This window comes from Chelonia mydas, chromosome 10 (genome assembly GCF_015237465.2).
Source record: "Chelonia mydas isolate rCheMyd1 chromosome 10, rCheMyd1.pri.v2, whole genome shotgun sequence".
Classification (NCBI taxonomy): Eukaryota; Metazoa; Chordata; order Testudines; family Cheloniidae; genus Chelonia; species Chelonia mydas.
The window spans coordinates 5748359-5768699 of record NC_051250.2 but is presented as its reverse complement, the minus strand read 5'-3'; the positions used below and the strand labels follow the sequence as shown (position 1 = coordinate 5768699).

The 20341-nt window shown below is 47.3% G+C and overlaps 1 protein-coding gene across 3 annotated transcripts; it reads right to left on the bottom strand.

Annotated features, from left to right (window-relative positions):
* Positions 1-7697: 7697 nt before the first annotated feature.
* SSTR5 (somatostatin receptor 5) lies at positions 7698-19398 on the bottom strand. 3 transcript variants are annotated; one of them, XM_037911052.2, is made up of 2 exons: positions 18975-19398; positions 7698-9706 (listed from the first exon to the last, which is right to left on the bottom strand). In XM_037911052.2, exon 2 carries the CDS (start codon positions 9644-9646, stop codon positions 8534-8536), a length of 1113 nt encoding a protein of 370 aa, XP_037766980.1. In that variant the 5' UTR covers positions 9647-9706; positions 18975-19398; the 3' UTR covers positions 7698-8533. The 3 variants fall into 3 exon arrangements, 2 of the variants coding, with proteins under 2 accessions (XP_037766980.1, XP_043380378.1); XM_043524443.1 differs by lacking the exon at positions 18975-19398 and adding an exon at positions 18189-18324; XR_006284527.1 differs by lacking the exon at positions 7698-9706 and adding an exon at positions 10688-10819 and having other exon boundaries at positions 18975-19311.
* Between the last annotated feature and the right edge of the window lie 943 nt (positions 19399-20341).

Here is a 20341-nt window from a genome sequence, read left to right as displayed (position 1 = left end):
TGCTATGGGACAAGGGGGGGGGGGAGTTGCTCCCCAAAATCAGTGGTTTGCCCTGTCTTGACTTTTCATGGGCCTGTTTGCTCCATGTTGTCTTCTATTTTGTTGTCTTCCCCCCCACAACCCCTCCCGCAGATTTTGGAGGTGGTAATTAGGAAAGCAATAATTGCCGAATTTTTTCATTCATGATTCTATTTGCTGACACAGCGTTGCTTCCCCCTGCCCACAGAATTTTTCTGAAATGAATTCCCTCCTTTGGACAAGTCACTTATCTCTGTATGCTTCAGTTTCCCATCTCTATCAAATGAGGATAATAATACTTCCTTTCTCCACCTTTTGACTGGGTTGTCTACTTACATTGTAAATTTTGTGGGGAAAGGACTGTCTCTAATAATGGGTTTGTACAGCACCTAACACAATAGGGCCTTGATCTCAGTACTGTTGTAACACAAATAATAACAATGGTGACGTTTCGGTTATTTAAAGAAGGGCATTTAGAATCCAGAAGGTATAAGAAAAAAATGGTGGCTTGTTTCATTTAATAGGCAAACTACCTGACAAAATCTACTCTTCTACAATGTGTTTAACAGAGAGATGAAAGGATTTACTTTAAAATATGTCTGAAGAGAAAAGCACATACTGGAGATTTATCCTGAGATAATAGTCTATCAATACACGTTGGCCCAATTTTATGTCTCAGACGGGGGAATGGAATGTAGTAATAAAAATTCTTGATATGCAGCAAGCATATTCCTTGTTCTAAAACGCAAGTTTTTCTTTTCCTCTCGAGTAAAAGCCGGTGGCTGTGTTAGAACAGGGAAAGTATTAATGTTTGTAAAGCATGTTGGCATCAAGCATCACTTGCTTTTCTTTCCAGTGTGTTATAAAATGATCACGGAAAGAAAAGCAGATAATGCCTAAGCACATGGCATACAGCACTATATCTGTGTGTGCAAAGCAATAAAATTCTGGATCTTCATTTACAGCACCTCTTTAGCTCCCTGCGCAGCCCAAAGGGGTCGAAACGTTGGACATTGGCTTCTCACGAAAAGAAAGAAAATGCCCTTACTGCTGCAGCGTGGTTGACATTTGAAGTCAGCACTTCCCAGCTGTTGTCACCCAATGGAGTGATAGTTCCATTCTTCCCCAGCTGCTGGTCCTTATGAATGTTCTTGGCTGCTTTCCCTGGTGAAACGCTGTTTTGCACATGATGTGTGTCTCTCTCTTTCACTGACTCACAGACACACAACTCACTCATTCTTCCATCCGTTGTATCCATGTTTCTTCACATGTCCCCAGTCACTAGGGCCAATGGCTTAGGTGCTTCGATACCTTTGAGGATCTGCACCTCGGTGCTTGATGTGAACTGCAAAAAGTTCTAGTGGTTTCTTTTTTTTTTTTTTCTTTCCTTCTTTTAAAGCAACACTTCCAAAGTGCTCCTGGAAATGCTAGGCTTCTACCTGAAAATGTGTCTCAATTACATTGAGGTCAGATCCGAAGAGCCCTGAACTTTGTGGAGCTGGGTTTTAAATCTAGATCTGATTCCGAATTGTGAGACTGGCCCCTTTCTCTCTATAATGAGCCAAACCAACCAGCCCAGGGCCAAACTTGGGATAGTTTTGAAATCTGGATCCAGTTCTGGATCTGAAAATTGTAGAATGGTCCCATCTCTAATCTAAATAGGCCTGTGTAGCAAACTAGCTTCAAATTTGTAATTACTCCAACACTTATAATGGCCCTGTCCAATTATAAATATTTTCTTAAGCACAATCACATATGTAACCAGAATTGCCATCCCCAAGCGTTTAAAAATGATGACCCAGGCTTCAAAAATCACGTGAGTGGCTTAAAAATTAGGATATTTTTTAAGATAATGAAAGTTGAGGTTCATTTTATTTGCCTTCTGGTTTCTTGGCCTTTAAGAGAATGGCCCCAGGAACGCTCCCAGTGACCAAGTGACCCACACTCCGATGGCTGCGTGGCAGCCAGTGGGCAGCTTACAGCTGCATTTGCCAGACCAGCAAGCCCTCAGAAAAAAGGGCCAGGCGGGTTAACAAAGGGCAGGGTGGCAAGCCTAGCAGCTGGGCCAAACCTGAGCAGTGCTGTGACCACATGTGCAAGGTGGCGTTGCCCCTCATTCAGATTTGGCCCAGACGCCCCTCCATCGTCAAGCTTTTCTTCACAACCATGAGGGCTAGAAACTTACCTTTTTGTTTTAAAGGAAAGCTGAGATTCTCAAGCCATCTCCTGGTTCAAGAAGTTGGAGTTTTTAAAAAAAACTTTGCAAGACTCATGAGAAAAATCACAAGAGTTGGCAACACTGTATTGGCCACACCTTTCATTCCCTGTTTACCTGGGATACTGGATGTTGTCTTGGCCTCCTAAACTGTAAGGTCTTGAAGGCAGGGACTGTGGCTTCTCTGTGTTCTGTACAGCACCATGCACATTGGTGGCACTCAGTAAATTATACCTGCCGCTTGTATAGCACTTTTCATCCATAGATCTCAAAGCACTTTACCAAGGAGATGATTGTCATTTGTAAAATGGGGAAACTGAGGCACAGAGAGGCGAAATGGTTTACCCAAGGTCACTCAGCAGGCCCTGGCAGAGCTGGGAATAGAACCCACCAACACCCTGCCAACTTATTATGACGATTTTAGTATTTGGCTTCACAGAGGCAAGTCACTGATCACCAGAGCTACTCAGCTTTACCAGTCTTGTGCACCCAACTCTGTTTCTTTCCTCCATGTCAAGGTGGCCCCCGCTGTTACTCTGTAGATGCTGATGTTCCGTACCACTTAGTCGTGCACATTGACTAGCACTGCGTAGCTTTGTATGTTTGCAGAGCGTTTTACAAACCCTAAGCCTCACGCCATCCCTGTGTGGGGTAATTCATTGTTACTGTCACTTATAAACATATCTGTAGCCTTAAACAGGTTTTCTCAGCATGACACCAGTGCGGAATATCCAGCTAATCACCTGGTGGCAGCAGATGGAAATGGTGGAACGGGAATAAAATGTGTGCGCTCATTGGTCCATGTAGCTACGGGAGGGTTGCCTGCGATGTCCCGATAACTCAGGAAATATATGTACGTTGCATGAATAAATCAACCAGTTGACACAGGTCTGCATTATGGTTTCAAGCAACTGCCTAAGGGAGGCGTGAGGGAGGTTTACACAATGGTAGCAGCTCCCAGAGGCGTTGTCTGAGCCCCCGGGGTATCTGCCTCACAATATATCCTGTTACTGGGGGAAACATATTATGTTCCATGCAGGACGCAAGGCCCTGGCCTTATCCTCAGTCCACTCCTACCGCTCCCAGAGCGCTGCCTCGAGGGTCCCCCAGTCATTGTGCATTGGGAGAACAAGACTCTGGCTGGCTTCTCTATGAGGGCAAAGAAGGGGGGAAGGCTCCTTAACATGCCTGCCCCAGCACACACACAGGCATGTAGGGTTAGGCACAACCCCCCAGTGCTCCACATGCAGGGCCGGATTAGCCCATCACTGAGCCCTAGGCAAACACACTCTTCTGAGGCACAGAAGAAAATAGCCAAGAAAAATGGTTGTGGCCCCGCCTGACCCTCCCCTCACCCGCGCGGGCACCAGCACTCGGGCCCAGGAGCCCCTACACCCACTCCCTCCCAGTCGCCGCAGCCCCCTACTCTCCCTTCCCAGGAGCCCCGGATATCTGAATGGAACACAGCATGTGAGATGAATTTGGATAAGCAGCAGGGTTCAGATAACAACTTGTACATAGGCGAAATTCTGGCCCCATTGAAATCAATGGCAAAACTCCGATTGACTTCACTGCAGCCTGGATTTCACCCAGTACATCCAGGGATCAGTGGATAATGCTGCTCCAAGCCCATTCAATCTGTGGCTTCTCTCTGCTGAAATAAGAAGCTTTTTAATAAGGGCCTGACCCAAAGTCTCCTAAAATCAATTGACTTCGGCAGTGTCTGCAGTGAAGTCAATCGGAGTTTTGCCATTGATTTGGATCAGATCTTTAACGCTAGATGTGGTCATGGTCTTATATGTGCCCTAAATATATAAGAACATAAGAACAGCCACACTGGATCAAACCAATGGTCCATCTAGCTCAATATCCTGTCTTCTGACAGTGGCCAATGCCAGATGCTTCCGAAGGAATGAACAGAATAGGCAATCATTGAGTGACACGGGTTCACTTGGAACACCTACCAATTCGTTCCACAAAGAAGTGGCATCATCTTCGCCCCATTAAGAGGTTAGGATCCCAAAGTGAAAGACTGTGACAATAATCCTGGGATGCATGTTCAGCTGACATAACTCAAGATTGCTCATTTCATGTCAATGGAGCGATGCCTCTTTATGCCAGCAGGGAATCCGTCCATTGTCTCCATTTTTCTCAAGAGCTCTCTTAGCTTGGTACAAAAATTCATAGTTTTGCGTATGGACTTAGTTTTTCTCCCAGTGGTTTAAAACCCTGGAAAAACCCTACAATAACAACCTGGTGTTTACACTTTAGTAAGGAAAAACGTTTCTCAAGCTGCCAACCTATTTTTCAAAATCATACGCATAAAATAATGTGCGGGTATGTGTAAAACTTAACAAGAACCTCCAAATATGCCCTCTTACTCTACAGTAACTCTTCTAATATTTTATTCCTTGCAATATAAATGGGACCAAGTTATCATCATGCTCTGTTTACAGCTATTTGAATAGACTGTCTCGTTGCTTGTACAAATATCACGCTGACATTTATTTGGTGTATTAAGGCTCAGCAAAGCTCCCCAGAGATAAGCCATAAAAGGCCCGTGTACTGCAGGGAGCAATCCAGTAAAGGTTGAAGTGCTGGCGTAAATGCCCTGTTGGAATAGGTCTTTTCTATCTCTTACTTCCATGCTTCTATGTCCTTTATTTCATACAAATAAACATACTTATGGAAGGACGACAGTTATCTGAACAGCAGTAATGACAAGAAACAATATCTAGGCAAAATAAATAGCTCGTTTCAGGATTAAAAAACCAAGGTGCTAGTCTGGAAAGAGGAAAACAGCATATCAGCAGTGGTGAGCTGGAGCCGGTTCGCGCGAACCGGTTGCTAAATTTGGAAGCAGTTTTAGAACCGGTGGTTAAACCGCTTCCCTGCAGGGGGCGCTGAGGCTTTGATGGGCTCCGGCTGGGAAGTGATGTAATTCCTCCTCTGGCCGCCGGGGGCGCTGCGCTGCGGGAGCCACATGGGCTGCCGCCTGGCCCTGGGCATGAGCCCTGATGCTGCTGCTGCTGATCCCCTGGCCCTGGGGCTCCCGCTGCTGCCTGGTGGGTCCCCGGCTGCTCTGCTGGGCCTGGGCTGCGTCCTGCTGCTCGGGCTGCTCTGAGCCGCTCTCCCCGCGAGCACCCACCCCCCTGCCCTGCCCGCAGCTACCCCCGCACCCCCTGCCCTGCCTGCACCAGCCCCTGTCTCCAGCCACCCCCGCACCCCCTCCCTGCCTGCACCAGGCCCTGTCTCCAGCCACCCCCGCACCCCCTGCCCGCAGCCAGCCCCTGGCGCACCCCCTGCCCTGCCTCCAGCCACCCCCTGCACCCCCTGCCCTGCCCGCAGCCAGCCGCTGCCGCACCCCCTGCCCTGCCCGCAGCCAGCCCCTGCCGCACCCCCTGCCCTGCCCGCAGCCAGCCCCTGTCTCCAGCCACCCCTGCATCCCCTGCCCGCAGCCAGCCCCTGCCTCCAGCCACCTCTGCACTCCCTGTCTGCAGCCAGCCCCTGTTTCCAGCCAGCCCCTGTTTCCAGCCAGGCCCTGCCACACGCACACCCTGCCTGCAGCCAGCCCCTGCCTCCAGCCACCCCCGCACCCCCTGCCTGCAGCCAGCCCCTGCCCACCCCCTGCCCTGCCCGCAGCCAGCCCCTGCCTCCAGCCACCTCTGCACTCCCTGTCTGCAGCCAGCCCCTGTTTCCAGCCAGCCCCTGTTTCCAGCCAGGCCCTGCCACACGCACCCCCTGCCTGCAGCCAGCCCCTGTCTCCAGCCACCCCTGCATCCCCTGCCCGCAGCCAGCCCCTGCCTCCAGCCACCTCTGCACTCCCTGTCTGCAGCCAGCCCCTGTTTCCATCCAGCCCCTGTTTCCAGCCAGGCCCTGCCACACGCACCCCCTGCCTGCAGCCAGCCCCTGCCTCCAGCCACCCCCGCACCCCCTGCCTGCAGCCAGCCCCTGCCGCACCCCCTGCCCTGCCCGCAGCCAGCCCCTGCCTCCAGCCATCCCTGTACTCCCTGTTTGCAGACAGCCCGTTTCTAGCCAGCCCCTGCCGCACGCACCCCCTGCCTGCAGCCACCCCCGCACCCCCTGCCTGCAGCCAGCCCCTGCTGCACCCCCTGCCCTGCCCGCAGCCAGCCCTTGCCACCAGCCATCCCCGCACTCCCTGCCCTGCCTGCAGCCAGCCCCTGCCGCACACACCCCCTGCCCTGCCCTGCCCGCAGCCAGTCCCTGTCTCCAGCCACCAGCCCCTACTGCATCCCCTGCCTGCAGCCAGCCCCTGTCTCCAGCCACCCCCGCACCCCCTGCCCCGCCCGCAGCCAGCCCCTGCTTCACCTTCTGCCCTGCCCGCAGCCAGTCCCTGTCTCCAGCCACCCCCGCAACCCCTGCCCGCACCAACCCCTGCCGCACCCCCTGCCCTGCCTGCACCAGACCCTGCTGCACCCCCTGCCCTGTCCTCAGCCAGTCCTGCACCCCCCTGCCCTGCCTGCAGCCAGCACCTACCTCCAGTCAGCCCCTGCCCTGTCTCCAGCCAGCCCCACAGCCTCTGGTCTCCAGCCAGCTCTGCACCCCCTGCCTCCAGCTAGCCTTGCCCCATGCCCCTGTCTGCAGCTGGCCCCACGTCCACTGGTGCCCTGCAGTTCCCAGGGCAGTATCCCTGCACACCTGCTTCAATGAGGAGGGCAGGGAGCAGCTGGGACCCACACATGTGCACGCCCTAGGGTGACCAGACAGCAAGTGTGAAAAATCAGGACGGGGGTGGAGGGTAATAGGAACCTATATAAGAAAAAGACCCCAAAATCGGGACTGTCCCTATAAAATCAGGACATCTGGTCCCCCTAGCACACCCCCAGGGAGCGGCGGGGACCCACACATGTGAAACGGAGCTCGTTTCTAGTTCAGGCCCATCTTTTTAAAAAAGAACTTTCAGCAGGGTTAACATACATCCATATTTTCCCGGACAGGTCAGGTGTTTTGGTTCTTAAATTGCTGTCTGGGAAAATACGGACGTATGGTAACCCTGTTGGTACAAAAAATACATACTGGGGCACACCCCTTAAATCAGAACTTTTTATAGGGAGCCAGTTGTTAAGATTTTGGCAGCTCCTCACTGCATATCAGTATTCCTTTCTCGTTTTTGGCTGAGGAGCAAATTGGCCCACTGGATAGGGCACTGGGCTGGGACTCAGGACACTGAGGTGCCCTTCCTGGATCTGTCACTGACCTCTCTTTTCCTGTCTGTCTTGTCTACTTCGATTGTAAGCTCATCAAGGCATAATGTCTCTCATTAGGTGTTAGTGGGCCCCGATCTTGGCTGTAGCATGTAGGCCCTACTGTCATACAAATAATAAATAATAACAATAGTTGGCTCTATGATAAGTTAAGCATCAAGGACAAAGCTGTATCAGTTTCAGCATGAGGTGACTTAGAATGGTAGGAAAAGATACCAGCCTGCTAGCCAAGAGGGAATTCAACTTGTTTTAATTTCTGAAAATACGATTTAAATTCAGATCCACACTTACATTCAGAGCCAATAAATAGACACAAAACAGCTTTTCAGGACTTCACAATCACTGTCATTTACATAGTAATAAAGTGACGGCATTACATTTCATAAGCAGTTTGGTTTAGAATGTTATACGCACTATGAATGAATTTTCCATTTCACATTCATTTAATAATTCTTTTTCAAGGTATTTTTATTTCTGGGGGGGTTTTTCAAGGGATTTGAGACACTTCTGGGCACTGCGTTTGGAGTCTCTTATGTGGACTAATTACAGTAAAACAATGCAAATGGTTAAGCAGCACCTCAAAACTATGGCATACGCATGCTTCCAAGATCAGTAAATTAGTGCTGTGAGCTGTTCCTTTGAAAACTTCCACTTAAGAAACAGTGCTTTTTCCTTTTTTAATATAAAACATTCACTTAACAAACTTTTGAGAATACTTTGGGGCAAATGAACCAATACGCTCTCTGCTTTTTGCTGACCAAAAAGCAAATAGGATGGTTAAAACAGGGTCGCAGCTGCTTTGCGTCACCAGAATGGCACAGAGCAGCCAGAATGTACCGGTAAATTTGTCCCCAGCATATAGAAAGAGAAAGTGATAACACGTCTGATTGCTTTAGCTACAGTGCCTTAGGCATTCCACAGAATCCAATATAATCCATAATTCTTTCATGGGGGAGGGGGAATCTATGTACATTTGTTTGAGCTTGTGGGTCTCAGGATTTCAGTTTCATTTCTGATTTTGATCCCCCCAGTTTTTCAGCTCTGCAGTTTATTTACAGTTTTTCAAGCCAGGACCTTACACCTTACTTGTCTGCATATGTCCATTGAATTCCATGTTTCTCTGGGTTAGCATTGCTTCTTGCAAGCGGCTGCTGTTCTCCTGCCTGTGCTTGATTGGATCTCCGTCTTCAACACCATTCCCCTTCCGGAGACATAAAACTTTCTGAAAACTCTGCTTGAAGTTGTCAGAAAGAAATCCATAAAGTATGGGGTTGGCACAGCTGTTTGCATAGGACAGAACCACCACAAAGAAGTAAACACCAAGTAACCCAGGTTCTTCTGGCAAGGTGGATATCAAATTGACAATGTTCAGTATATAAAATGGGAGCCAGCAAAACACAAAGACAACCACAATGATGACCACCATCCTGGTCACTTTCCTCTCTGACCGTCTGCGCCTTGTAGACCCAACTCGGACCCCAGAAGACTTGACCTTAATCACGATCAGCAAGTAACAGAGGCAGATCACCATCAGGGGTCCAAAAAATCCTAAAACCGATGTGTAAATGATGAAGGCTGCTGACCATATGTTTACTGGCTCTGGCCAGTTCATGTTGCAGGTGTGAAGGTGTTCCTGAACATCTGAAAATATAATGACTGGAAGAACCACCAAGAATGAGAAAGTCCAGACTGTTGTACTGATCAGTTTGGCCACCCTTGGACGCCGCCATTTGGTGGACTTGATGGGATGAACTACTGCAAGGTAGCGATCCATACTCATGACAGTCAAGCAAAAGATACTGGTGAATTGATTAATGCCGTCTACGGTCATAACGAGCCGACACCAAAAGGCGCCAAAGGGCCAGTAAGAGATGGCGTTCTGAGTAGCCAGGAACGGCAAGCCAAGCATGAAGAGTACATCGGCTACTGCTAAATTCAAGATGTAAATGTTGGTGACTGTTTTCATCTTGGCATAACGCAAAACCACATAAATGACCAAGGTGTTCCCACTGAGCCCGATTGCACATACAAGGAGATATATGATAGAGATAAGAACTGTGTGAACGTCTTTGGACACAGGCAGTCCTGGCATAGTCCTATTGCCCGTCATGTTCATCAGAGAGGAGGAATTTACATCTTGGGCACTGACCTCCATGCCAAAAGCACTGGAAAAATATAAAGGATCCATTTTTCCTTTCCCAATTTTTGCTAAGGCTGAGATAGATTAAGATTCACAACCATCTTGTTCCTGAAATAAGAAAAGGAAAGAAGAAAGAGAAGAAAAAAGAATTTTGAAAAGCCATGCATTTGATGGGCAACATCCAGAACTGGATTTTACATTAAGCATCTGTTGTAGGCATTGCTCAGTGTACCATAAACGTAATTACAAGTATAATCAACAATCGTTTTTGTATCAAGCAGGTGTTGCATTGGTATACAGCATCCCCAATAAATAATAATATAAGAATCTATTATTCTTTTCTATGATTAATCACCAAGCTGGAACAGACCAATAGCTCATCACAATAGAGGCACATAAGTCTCGGTTTCGTCCTCAGGAGCTGTTTGGAAAGGAATACGCCTGAAAAGCAGAGCTTTCAAATACAGATGCAGATTTTGAACACTCCAGAGTTCAGGGGCATTTGGATCCAGAGTTCTAGGTCAAGCCCATCACTACTCTAAAGCTTTGAAACCAAAAAGTGAATTTTATGTATTGTTTTTTGCTCATCGTTGTTTATAACATTGTGCTGGCATGTGGGTAGCATGAGCAATCTTTTCCCAAGAAAGCACTGCTGGTCACGAATGTTAATTTCTGCGCCCCGTCTCATGCCACTTCGAAGACAATGTGTCATTTGAATGATTCTATAACCCATCTGCCTTATGCCTCACCTCTTTCCGGGACCCAAAAAGAAGGTGAAATTCTCTGCTTTCCAGTGCGGAAAAACCACCTGAGCTCCTACTGAAAGAGATTAGCCATTAATTTAGGGCCAGGTTTTCAAAGGGTTTTTAGCAACCAAAGTGTCACAATAGAACCTGCTGGGCTGAGGCCTTTTGAAAATCTGGGCTCAGCTATAGCTGCTGATTGGTTTAAAATCTAGCCATCATTTGCTATATTCTGGTCCGTAATGCCTACGCATTAATCCATTGTGAGCAGCAACAGGCTTGAACTGAAATTCCAGATCTAAATGCCTAAGGGGAGAAGGGTGTTTTTAAAATCCAGACCGTATTTGCAGCTGAGGCTCATTCCACTGAAATATTTCCCGGATCTGCCTGCTCACATACAAACAATCTGAGCTGATAGATTCCGATGCCACTTACAGTCTGCCTGAACCACTTGAAAACCCACGGGAAACATCAGCACCTGTGTAGGTGGGGAAAAATAAAACCATCCATTACAGCAAACAAAGCCTGAGTATAAATTCACTGATGTCTATGACGGGAAGTCCTATGTTCTGGGACATTTAAGACTAGACAAAGCACTAGATGTGGCACTCATGAACGCAAAGAAAGCTGCATTAGAAAGGAACAGATCAGCTCATTTCCAGCTCTAAATCCTAAGTCCATTAACTTTTCCCGTACGCTCTTTCTGCGTGACCCCAACTTATGATTTGAGCTCTGTGTCAAGGAAACGCCTTTCGTGAGCCCTGACTTCAATGGGTGTCCTGACAGTCAGTAATAATAATTCCCAGCTCTTACAGAACATTTTTTTTCAGTACATCTCAAGCCACTTTACAAAGGAAGTCAGCATCATTATCAAACCTTTTGCAGGCGGGGAAGGCATGGCCCCGAGGTGACGCAACTTGCCCAAGGTCACCCAGTAGTTGGGCTAGGAGCAAAACGCAGGTCTCCTGTTTCCCAGCTCAGTGCACTATCTACTAGGCCACACACATTTGAGTAGGAGTTAAGGTTTATTAGCCAAGCTGAGTAGGGGGAAATTTTCCAAGCTTCTGCCTCCACTGTGGCTGACTCACACTGATGTTATTTATTACTGTATCTCTTGCATGAGCACTCTGTCTAGCTAGTTTATGAAGCCATCACTACAAGCGTAATGAGGTGCAAAATAGACAGTGTAGAACTGCGGAAGAGTTTACATTAAGAACCTTGCAGTCAGCTCAGGAGATTACTTCTCTCTCTTTCATCCACTACATTCACAGCGGGCCATAGTGTAAGTTCCTCCAGTTCTCAGTAATAGTAGGAAATAGTTTGTTCTGGTTTTGAAATTTGCAGGTGCGGAGTCCATGTCTGAAGAAAACAGTCTGCTTTATCATTGGCAATTGGGGAAGATGTGCCAGCGAAGTCAAAAAATGCGCGAAGATTAGGACAGAAAACTGAAGGGGACTGCGGTTGAAGATCACAAGTACATGCTGTAGCTAGAGTATTCATCGCTGGATGTCTTCCAGTCAAGAGTGGTTGCTCTTTCTGGAAGATATGCTTTAGCCAAATACAAGTTACTGGGCTCCATACAGGAGTAAATGGGTGAAATTTAAGGGCCTGTGATTTACAGAAGGTCAGATTAAATGATCTAATGGTCCCGTCTGCCATTAAACTCTATGAAACTATAGCAAATATGGGAGAAAAGAAATCGGAGGGGAATTTGCAGGTTCTGTACCTGATGAACGGCCACACTACCTTGTGTTTTTGACAGTGCAGTGATGGCCCTGATAGAAGACCCTTGATAGATACAGTAGGCAAGTAGCTTCTGAGATTGTATAGCTCACAAGCTAAAGAGGAGTGGGCTAGGTTAATATTTAGCTGAGGAGCCTCCAAATACATTACCACCCATGTTCTACAGAAAGTGGGGCTGGTGCTTCTGTGAATGGTACTCTTCCCTGCGGTGTGCCAGTTCTGACCGTGTCCCAGCATGGTTGGGAAAGGAAATTGTGCTGCTGGAAGAAACGACTCTCAGTGGAGATGCAAAAACAAGGTCCTAATGACTTTTTTTCTTTAGAGATTCCTCAACAGATTTTTATTTTATTCTATTTTGTAAAAGCAGGAGTTTTAGCCCTGGCACTCTTATTAGATTCTATCTGGTGCATTTTGTATTTTCGGTTCCATGGAAACCACATAGCTGTTGCTTACATGATAAAATGCTACTTCTAAACTCATCATGTTGCAATTTTTATCGCAAAATCTTTCACAAATTTCCATCAATCCGTGATACCCTGAGTGCTGGCTAAATTCACAAGGAACTACCATCATCCCTACATTTGAGGTCTGGATGCCTTACTGGGGGAGAGGTACAAAGACAGCTACCTCGGGGCTCAGCACGCCCAGTGGGGGAATGTGTGGGCAAAGTTTTAACTCTTAAGAACCCTCCTGTTTGTGTGCTGGCTCTGGCAGTCTTGAAAAAATTTGAACCTCTGCCTTTTGTGCCAATGCCCCCTGAGGGTTGAAAGCCAGATGCACTAATTGGTAATGAAACCCATGGGAATGACAGAGGACAAGGAAATTCATAAGACCTCAAGCAGGTAAGATGATATCTGAAGACATTCAAGCTCTGAGTTTCTCTCTGCTTTGTGATATCAAAGCAAGACTAAGGTTGAGAAAGGCTTGAGTTGATATGTCTGCACTTTGCCAGGAGCAGTTCTCCTCCCCTGGCTTGTTCTGATGTGACCAGCCTCCAAATTGCTTGCTCTGTTTGAGAACTATCTGGGGAAGGAAGAAGCAGGCCACATCAGGAATGCAAGCTGGGGATGGGGAATATAGATATGCAGTCCAGAATGGCACCACACAGAGATGTGCTGGGTTGGCAGACAAGAGGAAATGGTCAGGGAACATGAGGTTATCGGGTTTTATGGGACAGGCATATCCCAGGGGAGCATGGGGTAGAGAACTGGGGAAGGATGTTTTCTTCTTTGGGGGAGAAAATAGGACATGGAGGGAAGCATAGCTCTTCAGTGCATATCTTTATACAGAAAGAAGAGTTTTGCTGTTGTAGACTCCCGTAGCTCCACTCTTTCCATCTGCTATTTCAGCATCTTTAATGAATCAATAATAATAATACTCTTATACAGCACTTGACACCCATAGGTCTCAAAGTGCTTTAGACAGGAGATCGGTATCACCTCACCCTCACCAGCAGCAGTTACTTCTCTGCTGTACTGTCACTTCCATTTCACCACCCATCTTCAAGCTATGTTTTTTAAGGATTCAAGAAAGCTTGCCATCAAGGGGTTCTCTCAGATCATAGGCTGATACATTTCAGATTTAGAGAAATGTTTCCATTACTAATGTTCCTACTACTGCTGCCAGCTAATGGAGTTACACCTGGAGCTCCAACATTAGGCTCATACTGTTTCAGTGCTGAAGATCTCAGTTTCAACCTCTGAGGTGATATATGTGGGGTTGTTATACATATTTGAAACCCATCCATTGCTGCCCTGAGGACCTGAGGATGAAAATGACTATAAGCAAAGGCAAAACTGGTTTTATTGCTTTTCATACTCCAAGTTGAGAGAAATATAGAAGGTAAATAAACAGCTTAAAGAGAAGAGCAGTAAATAGGATTTTAATTTTTTTTTCAATTTTAATAAGCTAGGGCTCGATTCTCCAACCTTTACATGTCCAATTGTGTGCATGATTTGGATGTACAATTACCTTTATTGCATGCATGAAATCAGATATTTGTGCATGCAAATGGTCATTCAGACACACAAATGGCCATTTGCAAATTCAACGGTGCAGTTTGAATTTGCAGTGTTGGTAACTGCATTCATAAATTAGGCTTGCAATTCAGTGTACTTGCTCCAAATTGTGCTATATACAGTACCACAGTTACAATAGAAAAGCTAAGGCTTATCAAGCCTAATACTTCAGGACATAAACTTGTCACCAACAGAGATCAGGAGGAAGTTGCATAAAAACCAGAATCTTTGTGGGTAAAGATTTCATCGGCTCCTGCGGCTTATTCGCCAACTGGAATCATAATCTTCTCTGTACAGCATCAAATTTACTCAGTGTGAAGAGAATTAAGATAACAGAAAGTTAGATTATGGCTTTTCAGTGAAGAATAAGCAGCAGGAGCAGATGAAATGCGAACCTGCCAGTTAGATCCTGTTTTAAAGCAAGTGATGGTCTTAGTCATAGAAAAACCAGCTGGGCAAATAGCCAGGACACATCAGTAGAATTGTACCTCAATTTTGACTGTTTCTCAGAGTTTCCCACCATGTGCCAATGGAGCTACTGGTTTTGATGGGGAGAAAAATGGCTGCACTACTCCTCCTAAGAGTGCTCCTTTTGTGAAGCAAGGATACTGCCCCCTCCCTCAAATACAAGAGAATGGGGAGGCAGGACAGCTGAGCTCACTGCTTCTCCACTGCAGAGAGGGAAATCCAGCTCTTCGTTTAACAGGTGAAGCAAGAGGAGGGGCTTGAAATGAAGGAGCGGACCCTCAGCCGGCGTAAACGGGTGAAGCTCTATTGAAGTCAAAGGAACTGTGCCAGTACACAGTACCTGAGGATCTGGCCTTAGGAGGAGTGTGTGTTGAGGTAGGCAGGGGCGTAAAACAATATAATAAATGTGTAACTCTGCTAGACACCAAAAGCCAGGGATTTAGCAGGGACACTGGTTCATTACAACTACCCTGCCGGGGAGAGGGCTTAGTAAACATCATCACACTGAACAAGGGGGTAAGCCAGGCTGCCCACATCCCTAAAGGAACCCCCCCCCCCCAAAAAAAGTGGCCCATTAATTAAGAGGAAAAACCTGCGGGCCACGACCTGCCCAAAAAACTCACCAAGCTTTTAACATTTCAAGCCCAACATTATTTGTTTTTAGCTGGCTGATTTGACAGCTGTATAACTATGTCTCTCAGGAACGTGAACACCCCCTGAGAGACGTAGATACCCTGATCTAAATCCCAGAGTAGCCAGTGCTAGGTCGAGAGCAGAATTCTTCCGTCGACCTAGCTACTGCTTCTTGGGAGGCAGATTACCTAGGGCAATGGGTGAACCCTTCTGTTGGCGTAGGTAGAGTCTACACTGTAGCATTTTCAGTGTAGGCAAGCCCTTAGCGCTGCCGGCAACCTTCAAACTCTCAATGCATATCAGTCTAACCCCCAGTCTCCCGCTGCATTTCAAGTGACTTCCCACTCTTACCCCTTCTGCTTAACAATCCATCCCACCTTGTATTTAACTCACACACTCTGCTTCCTTCCCAGAGCTGAGGAGGAGCTCGAAAGCTTGCGCATTCTGCCAAAGTTGGTCCAGTAAAAGATGTTACCGCACCTACCTTGTCTCTCTCTTAATAAACCAAGTTGGGCAAAGATTTTGTAATAAAACCCTTTTTTTTTTTTAACTAAATGGAAATTTCCATTTTTGTGGAAATTTTTCAATTTTCAATCGCAATTATTTTTAGCAAATTTTTCAATTTTTTAAAATTCAGCGTTCACAGTTTTTGCTTCTCCCCCCCTTTCCCCCATGGAAAAAGGGGTGGAAAAGTTGGGAGAAAATGAGAGAGAGTAATTTTTTCTCACTTGTTCAAACATCCCTTTTTTCTCATTGGAAAAAACATTTTAAAAAACAAGAGAAATCTTTTTTCTCCTCGGCTGAAGTGAAACCAACATGTGCAAAACCTGTTGACAAAATTTTTAAAAAATGAAAAAAATTGTGAAAAATTTTAATGAAACAAAAATTGTTCCATTCTGCATTTTTCACAAAATAAAGCCTTTTCTTCTGCTTCTTCTTCTAAATAAATAAATAACATAGAGCTTTTTTCACCTGATTAGTTGATAACACAGATACTGACTGACTTTGAGGGCAAATATACAATGTGTTACCATTTTGGCTTTGGGTAATGTATCAAATTTTTAGCAATTATATTTTTCTGCTGACAATTTTAGTGTTATCACCCTCATGACCGGCCATTATGTATTTTATGTACATATTAGAGCAGGACAAATAATTCATTGTGATAAATTATCCCATGAACTGTGCCCTTTTCAGTTTATAAAATGTTCATAAATGCGTATTTGCAATTTGCAAGTCTTTGCGGAATAATTCATACAAAATGTTTCAGACTTTGGCATGTTCATAAATTATCCCTTTTGACTAATGGTTCCTGGGGTGTGAGTGGCCACGTAAGTCACATGGCATTATTTCTGCTCCCTGACTGATTGTCTAAAATGTTTTAAACGGAAGAATAGTGAATAGTGATTAATGAACAGTGAATACTTTTCTTCATACACAAATACACTTGTTCATGTGAGAGTCATTCCAGCAGCCCTACATTTCTGTGATTCAGTGATTCTATAATTCATGTAAATGAAAGTGCTTTCATGCAACTATCCATGAAAAGGTGTTAAATGGTACAATCACAGAATGAGCAGCGATGGTTTGGCATTCACACATATACTTGTGGGCACGGTATTAATAATATGTATCTAGATCTCACATGCAAAGAGTAAATATTTTCTGCCTGGATTGTAACCCTAACTAAGCAAAATTCTATGCATTTGTTTCCCAATAAACACATGCAGTTCATGCAGTCCCTGCCTATCTACTGGTGACTAGCATTTTGCTCCCCTTGTTCGGCTTCTGTTGCTATAACCTCTCCAGGTCATTGCTCATTACAAAGATCAAACAACGTGGAGCTTGTCTGCTATGACAAGATCTACATACACCGCTTCAAGAACCCCTCTACAGGCACCTCTCCCCACCTATAAGTGATCACTTTAAAGCATCCCTAAAAAACTTTGGGCTGCCTTTAAAAACTAACCTCTCTTAGGCAAGCACTCCATTTGTTGCTGCATGCAAGGTGATTGCTTAGGACTGCCGGGGTCACTTGTCACTGTATTATATATGCATTTATGTGTACATGGGCATGAACACATATGCAATGTACGTGTGCAGATGGGCTCAGATTCCTTGAGTCTCTGCTGTATTTGAAAGCAACTTTTAGCCATCCGGAGCTATTTGCATGAACACGCACACCACACCTTGTCCTTTAGGAAAGATAAACTGTCTAACTATTTTAAGCACGTACATTCTCAGGAGGTTTGATCAATAGCTCTAGTGGGGACTCGGGGACTCTAGTTACATTGTCTGCTTGAACGTCCATGCCTTTCATATAAACGTCCCATTAAAACAACCAACACAGCCCCGGTCAAGGACCCCACAAAGAGACAGATGCATAAATCCCCGTGGGGGGTGGGGGGAAAGGTCCTTTTCACCTGGCTTTGCAAACAATTCCTCCGTTATCTCCGATCTGCCCTAAGAAGGAAAGTTTTAAGGAAATGGGAGCTCCAGACTGTGCATGGTTAAAATATTTGCATTATTAATACAAACACTCTGGCCTCAGCCGCCTATTTACTTTACCCCCCTCAGGCGAAGTGAGTTCAGATGCACTTTGCCACCCCCTCCCTGATCAGTTATTAAAGTCTTTTCTCTCACGAATAGGTTGCAAGACGCAGAGGGAAAGTCTGCGCAAATTTGGCCATCAATCGGCTGGGATTTCAAAGGAGCCTAAGGGAGTTAGATGCCCAGCTCAGAATGGCAGAGGTGCCCAACTCTTTTAGGAGACAAAGGCAGGATCCCTGAGGACAAGCTGGAGATGAAAAGGGACCGCAAAAGAAGAAAGATCTTTCCAATGCCCCTTCCTTGTGCCCCAGTGCTGGCCTGGCCATAGACACTGGTGAATGTCACAAACCCCAGCCCCATACATCTCTCCACACGCCTCTCTTCCAGTCCCGGCTTCCTTTGGCACATGGAAAAAAAACAAGGGGGCAGGGTTACCTGCGTGTCCGTGGATTCTTCTTTGCAAGAGCAAGGTAGGAAATAAACTGCCCCCGCTTCCCAGCGGAGTCCCAGTTCCAAGGAGCCCAAGCAGATGTCACACGCGCCTGGGCTACAGCGCCGAGCCGACTCTTCTCCCCCCGAAGCCAGCTAAAGGAGGATCAGATCCCACCCACCCACCCACCCTTTTACGGGCTTTCAAACGGGCGTGAAAGGCAAGCAGCTGGTTGCCGCGCTCGCCCAGCCCAGCCCCACGGCGATCCGTGCAGCCAGGGGGCAGGCCAGGGGGGAGCAGCGACCTACCTGCCGCAGCGGCGGGGACGGACGCGGATAAGACGCTGCCAGAAAAGAGAAGCGGTGCCAGGATCCGCTTGGGAAAGGTCCTGTGTGAACGGGGGATGGTTGCGAAGCCTGGGTCCCTCACAGGGGCTCGGAGGCTGGGAAACACCAGGGAGAGGGCTACTCAGCAAAAGGGGGGCGGGCGGGCGGGGGGGGGGGGGGGGGTCCCAGTTTCCACTTCCCCCAGCGACCAGCTGGAGTCTCCCAGGCTGCGGGTGGTGCGTTCAAAGGGAGGGAAGTTGCAGGTGCCGCCTGGCGCTCCAGCAGCTGGCTGCAAAGTTATCCAAGCGCGCCCCGAGGAGCAGAGAGAGAAACTCCCCGCCTGGGATCTTCCAAGCCTGGCTCCTTCCCTGGTAAGGGGGGCTCACTCCAGGTCCTTTAGTGGCAGGGGTCCCCCGCCTATGGGGTGGGTGTGTGTGAAGGAATGGGTGAAGGGGAGACGCTTACCTGCGCTGCCTTTGCTCTGGATCCCTTTGCTTCCTTGTCTTTAACCCCCCCTCCCCGCCGCTTTTAAAGATCTGGGGGCCGGGGAGAGGGGTTGGTTTGGCTGGCGGCTGCTTCTGGGATCCCTGTGGCAGGTGGGTGTCCTCTGGAGCTTCGCCGCCTGCTGCTTCAGAAATGCCTCCCTTTCTCTGGTTTCCTTCTGGGGCTTGCAGGCTGTTCAGGGTAAATGGCCCCCCCTGCCTCTCTCAGAGCCCTCCACCGGGGGATCTCTCCTCCCCTCTCCAAGCCCTGCTCTTCCCAGCCCTCTGGGGAACTAGGCAAAGCTCAGCCTGCGGATGCAGAGAGAGCAGCAGCCTCTGGTCCTTTGCACCTACGCCCCAAGTCCGGTGGGTCACTCACTGCGCAGGGATTTTCAGGGAGGCTTTTTAATAGATTCCCCCTCTCTCCTTCATGATGCTGTGTCTGTCTCCAGGAAATCGTTCTTTTACACACACACACACACACACACACACACACAATTCATCACCATGGCATCTGTCACAGCTTAATAGCCTTCAGCCAGTCACTTGGAGTGTATCTTTTCCTCCTGGATAAATGAGCAGATCACTTTGAAGACCTGGGTGGGAAAGGATCCATTAGCTCATCTGGGTCTATCTCCCTACCAGGTCAGGAATGTCCCAAAGGATTGACTGGTTGAGAGTCTTTCCACTGATTTCAGTGGGTTGTGGATCAGGCCCCTAAAACAGAACATCTGAAAAATATTTTACTGTAGGGCCATATTTTGCATTGATTTGCTCCCCTGTTGCCATCCCATTGACTTCCCTGGGGTTGCCCTAGGTATTAGGTGGCTGGAGTATTTGGCTCTCCTCTCTGAATGCAGCAAGGGAACAAATGAGACACATACGTCTTCTCTCCCATTTTTCTCCTGCACCCTTCTCCCCCCCACCGGTGCAGCCCCTACGCCAGGAGTAGTCAATGATTTTTTGTCCAGGTCCAAAGTTCTTGGGTCAAAGTATAATCAAGCATAGGCTCTAGAGAACATCATAATAAAACAACAATAATGATTATAAGAAGTAAATAAAAAGATGTCATGGTCCATTCAAAAATGTCTGGGGGTCCAGATTTGGCCCACGGTCTGCAGTCTACCCTGCCCTACACCATCCTTGCCCACTGAAATACCTAAATCAACCATCCGCTGCAGTCCCGGCATTCACGTTGCTCGCACGGCCCTCTTCACAATGCCACTGCATGCTGCAGACATGACCTTGTGCCACGAGGAAGCTGAAAATGTTGACATGTATTAGCCTGTGTGTGATGGGGGAGAACACTGTGCTGTTATCCCTGTTCAGAGCTAGACTGGCCCCTCCAGG

What these genes read in the sequence shown, in the direction of transcription:
- SSTR5 (XM_037911052.2), bottom strand. Translation starts at nt 9,646, where the DNA reads ATGGATCCTTTATATTTTTCCAGTGCTTTTGGCATGGAGGTCAGTGCC.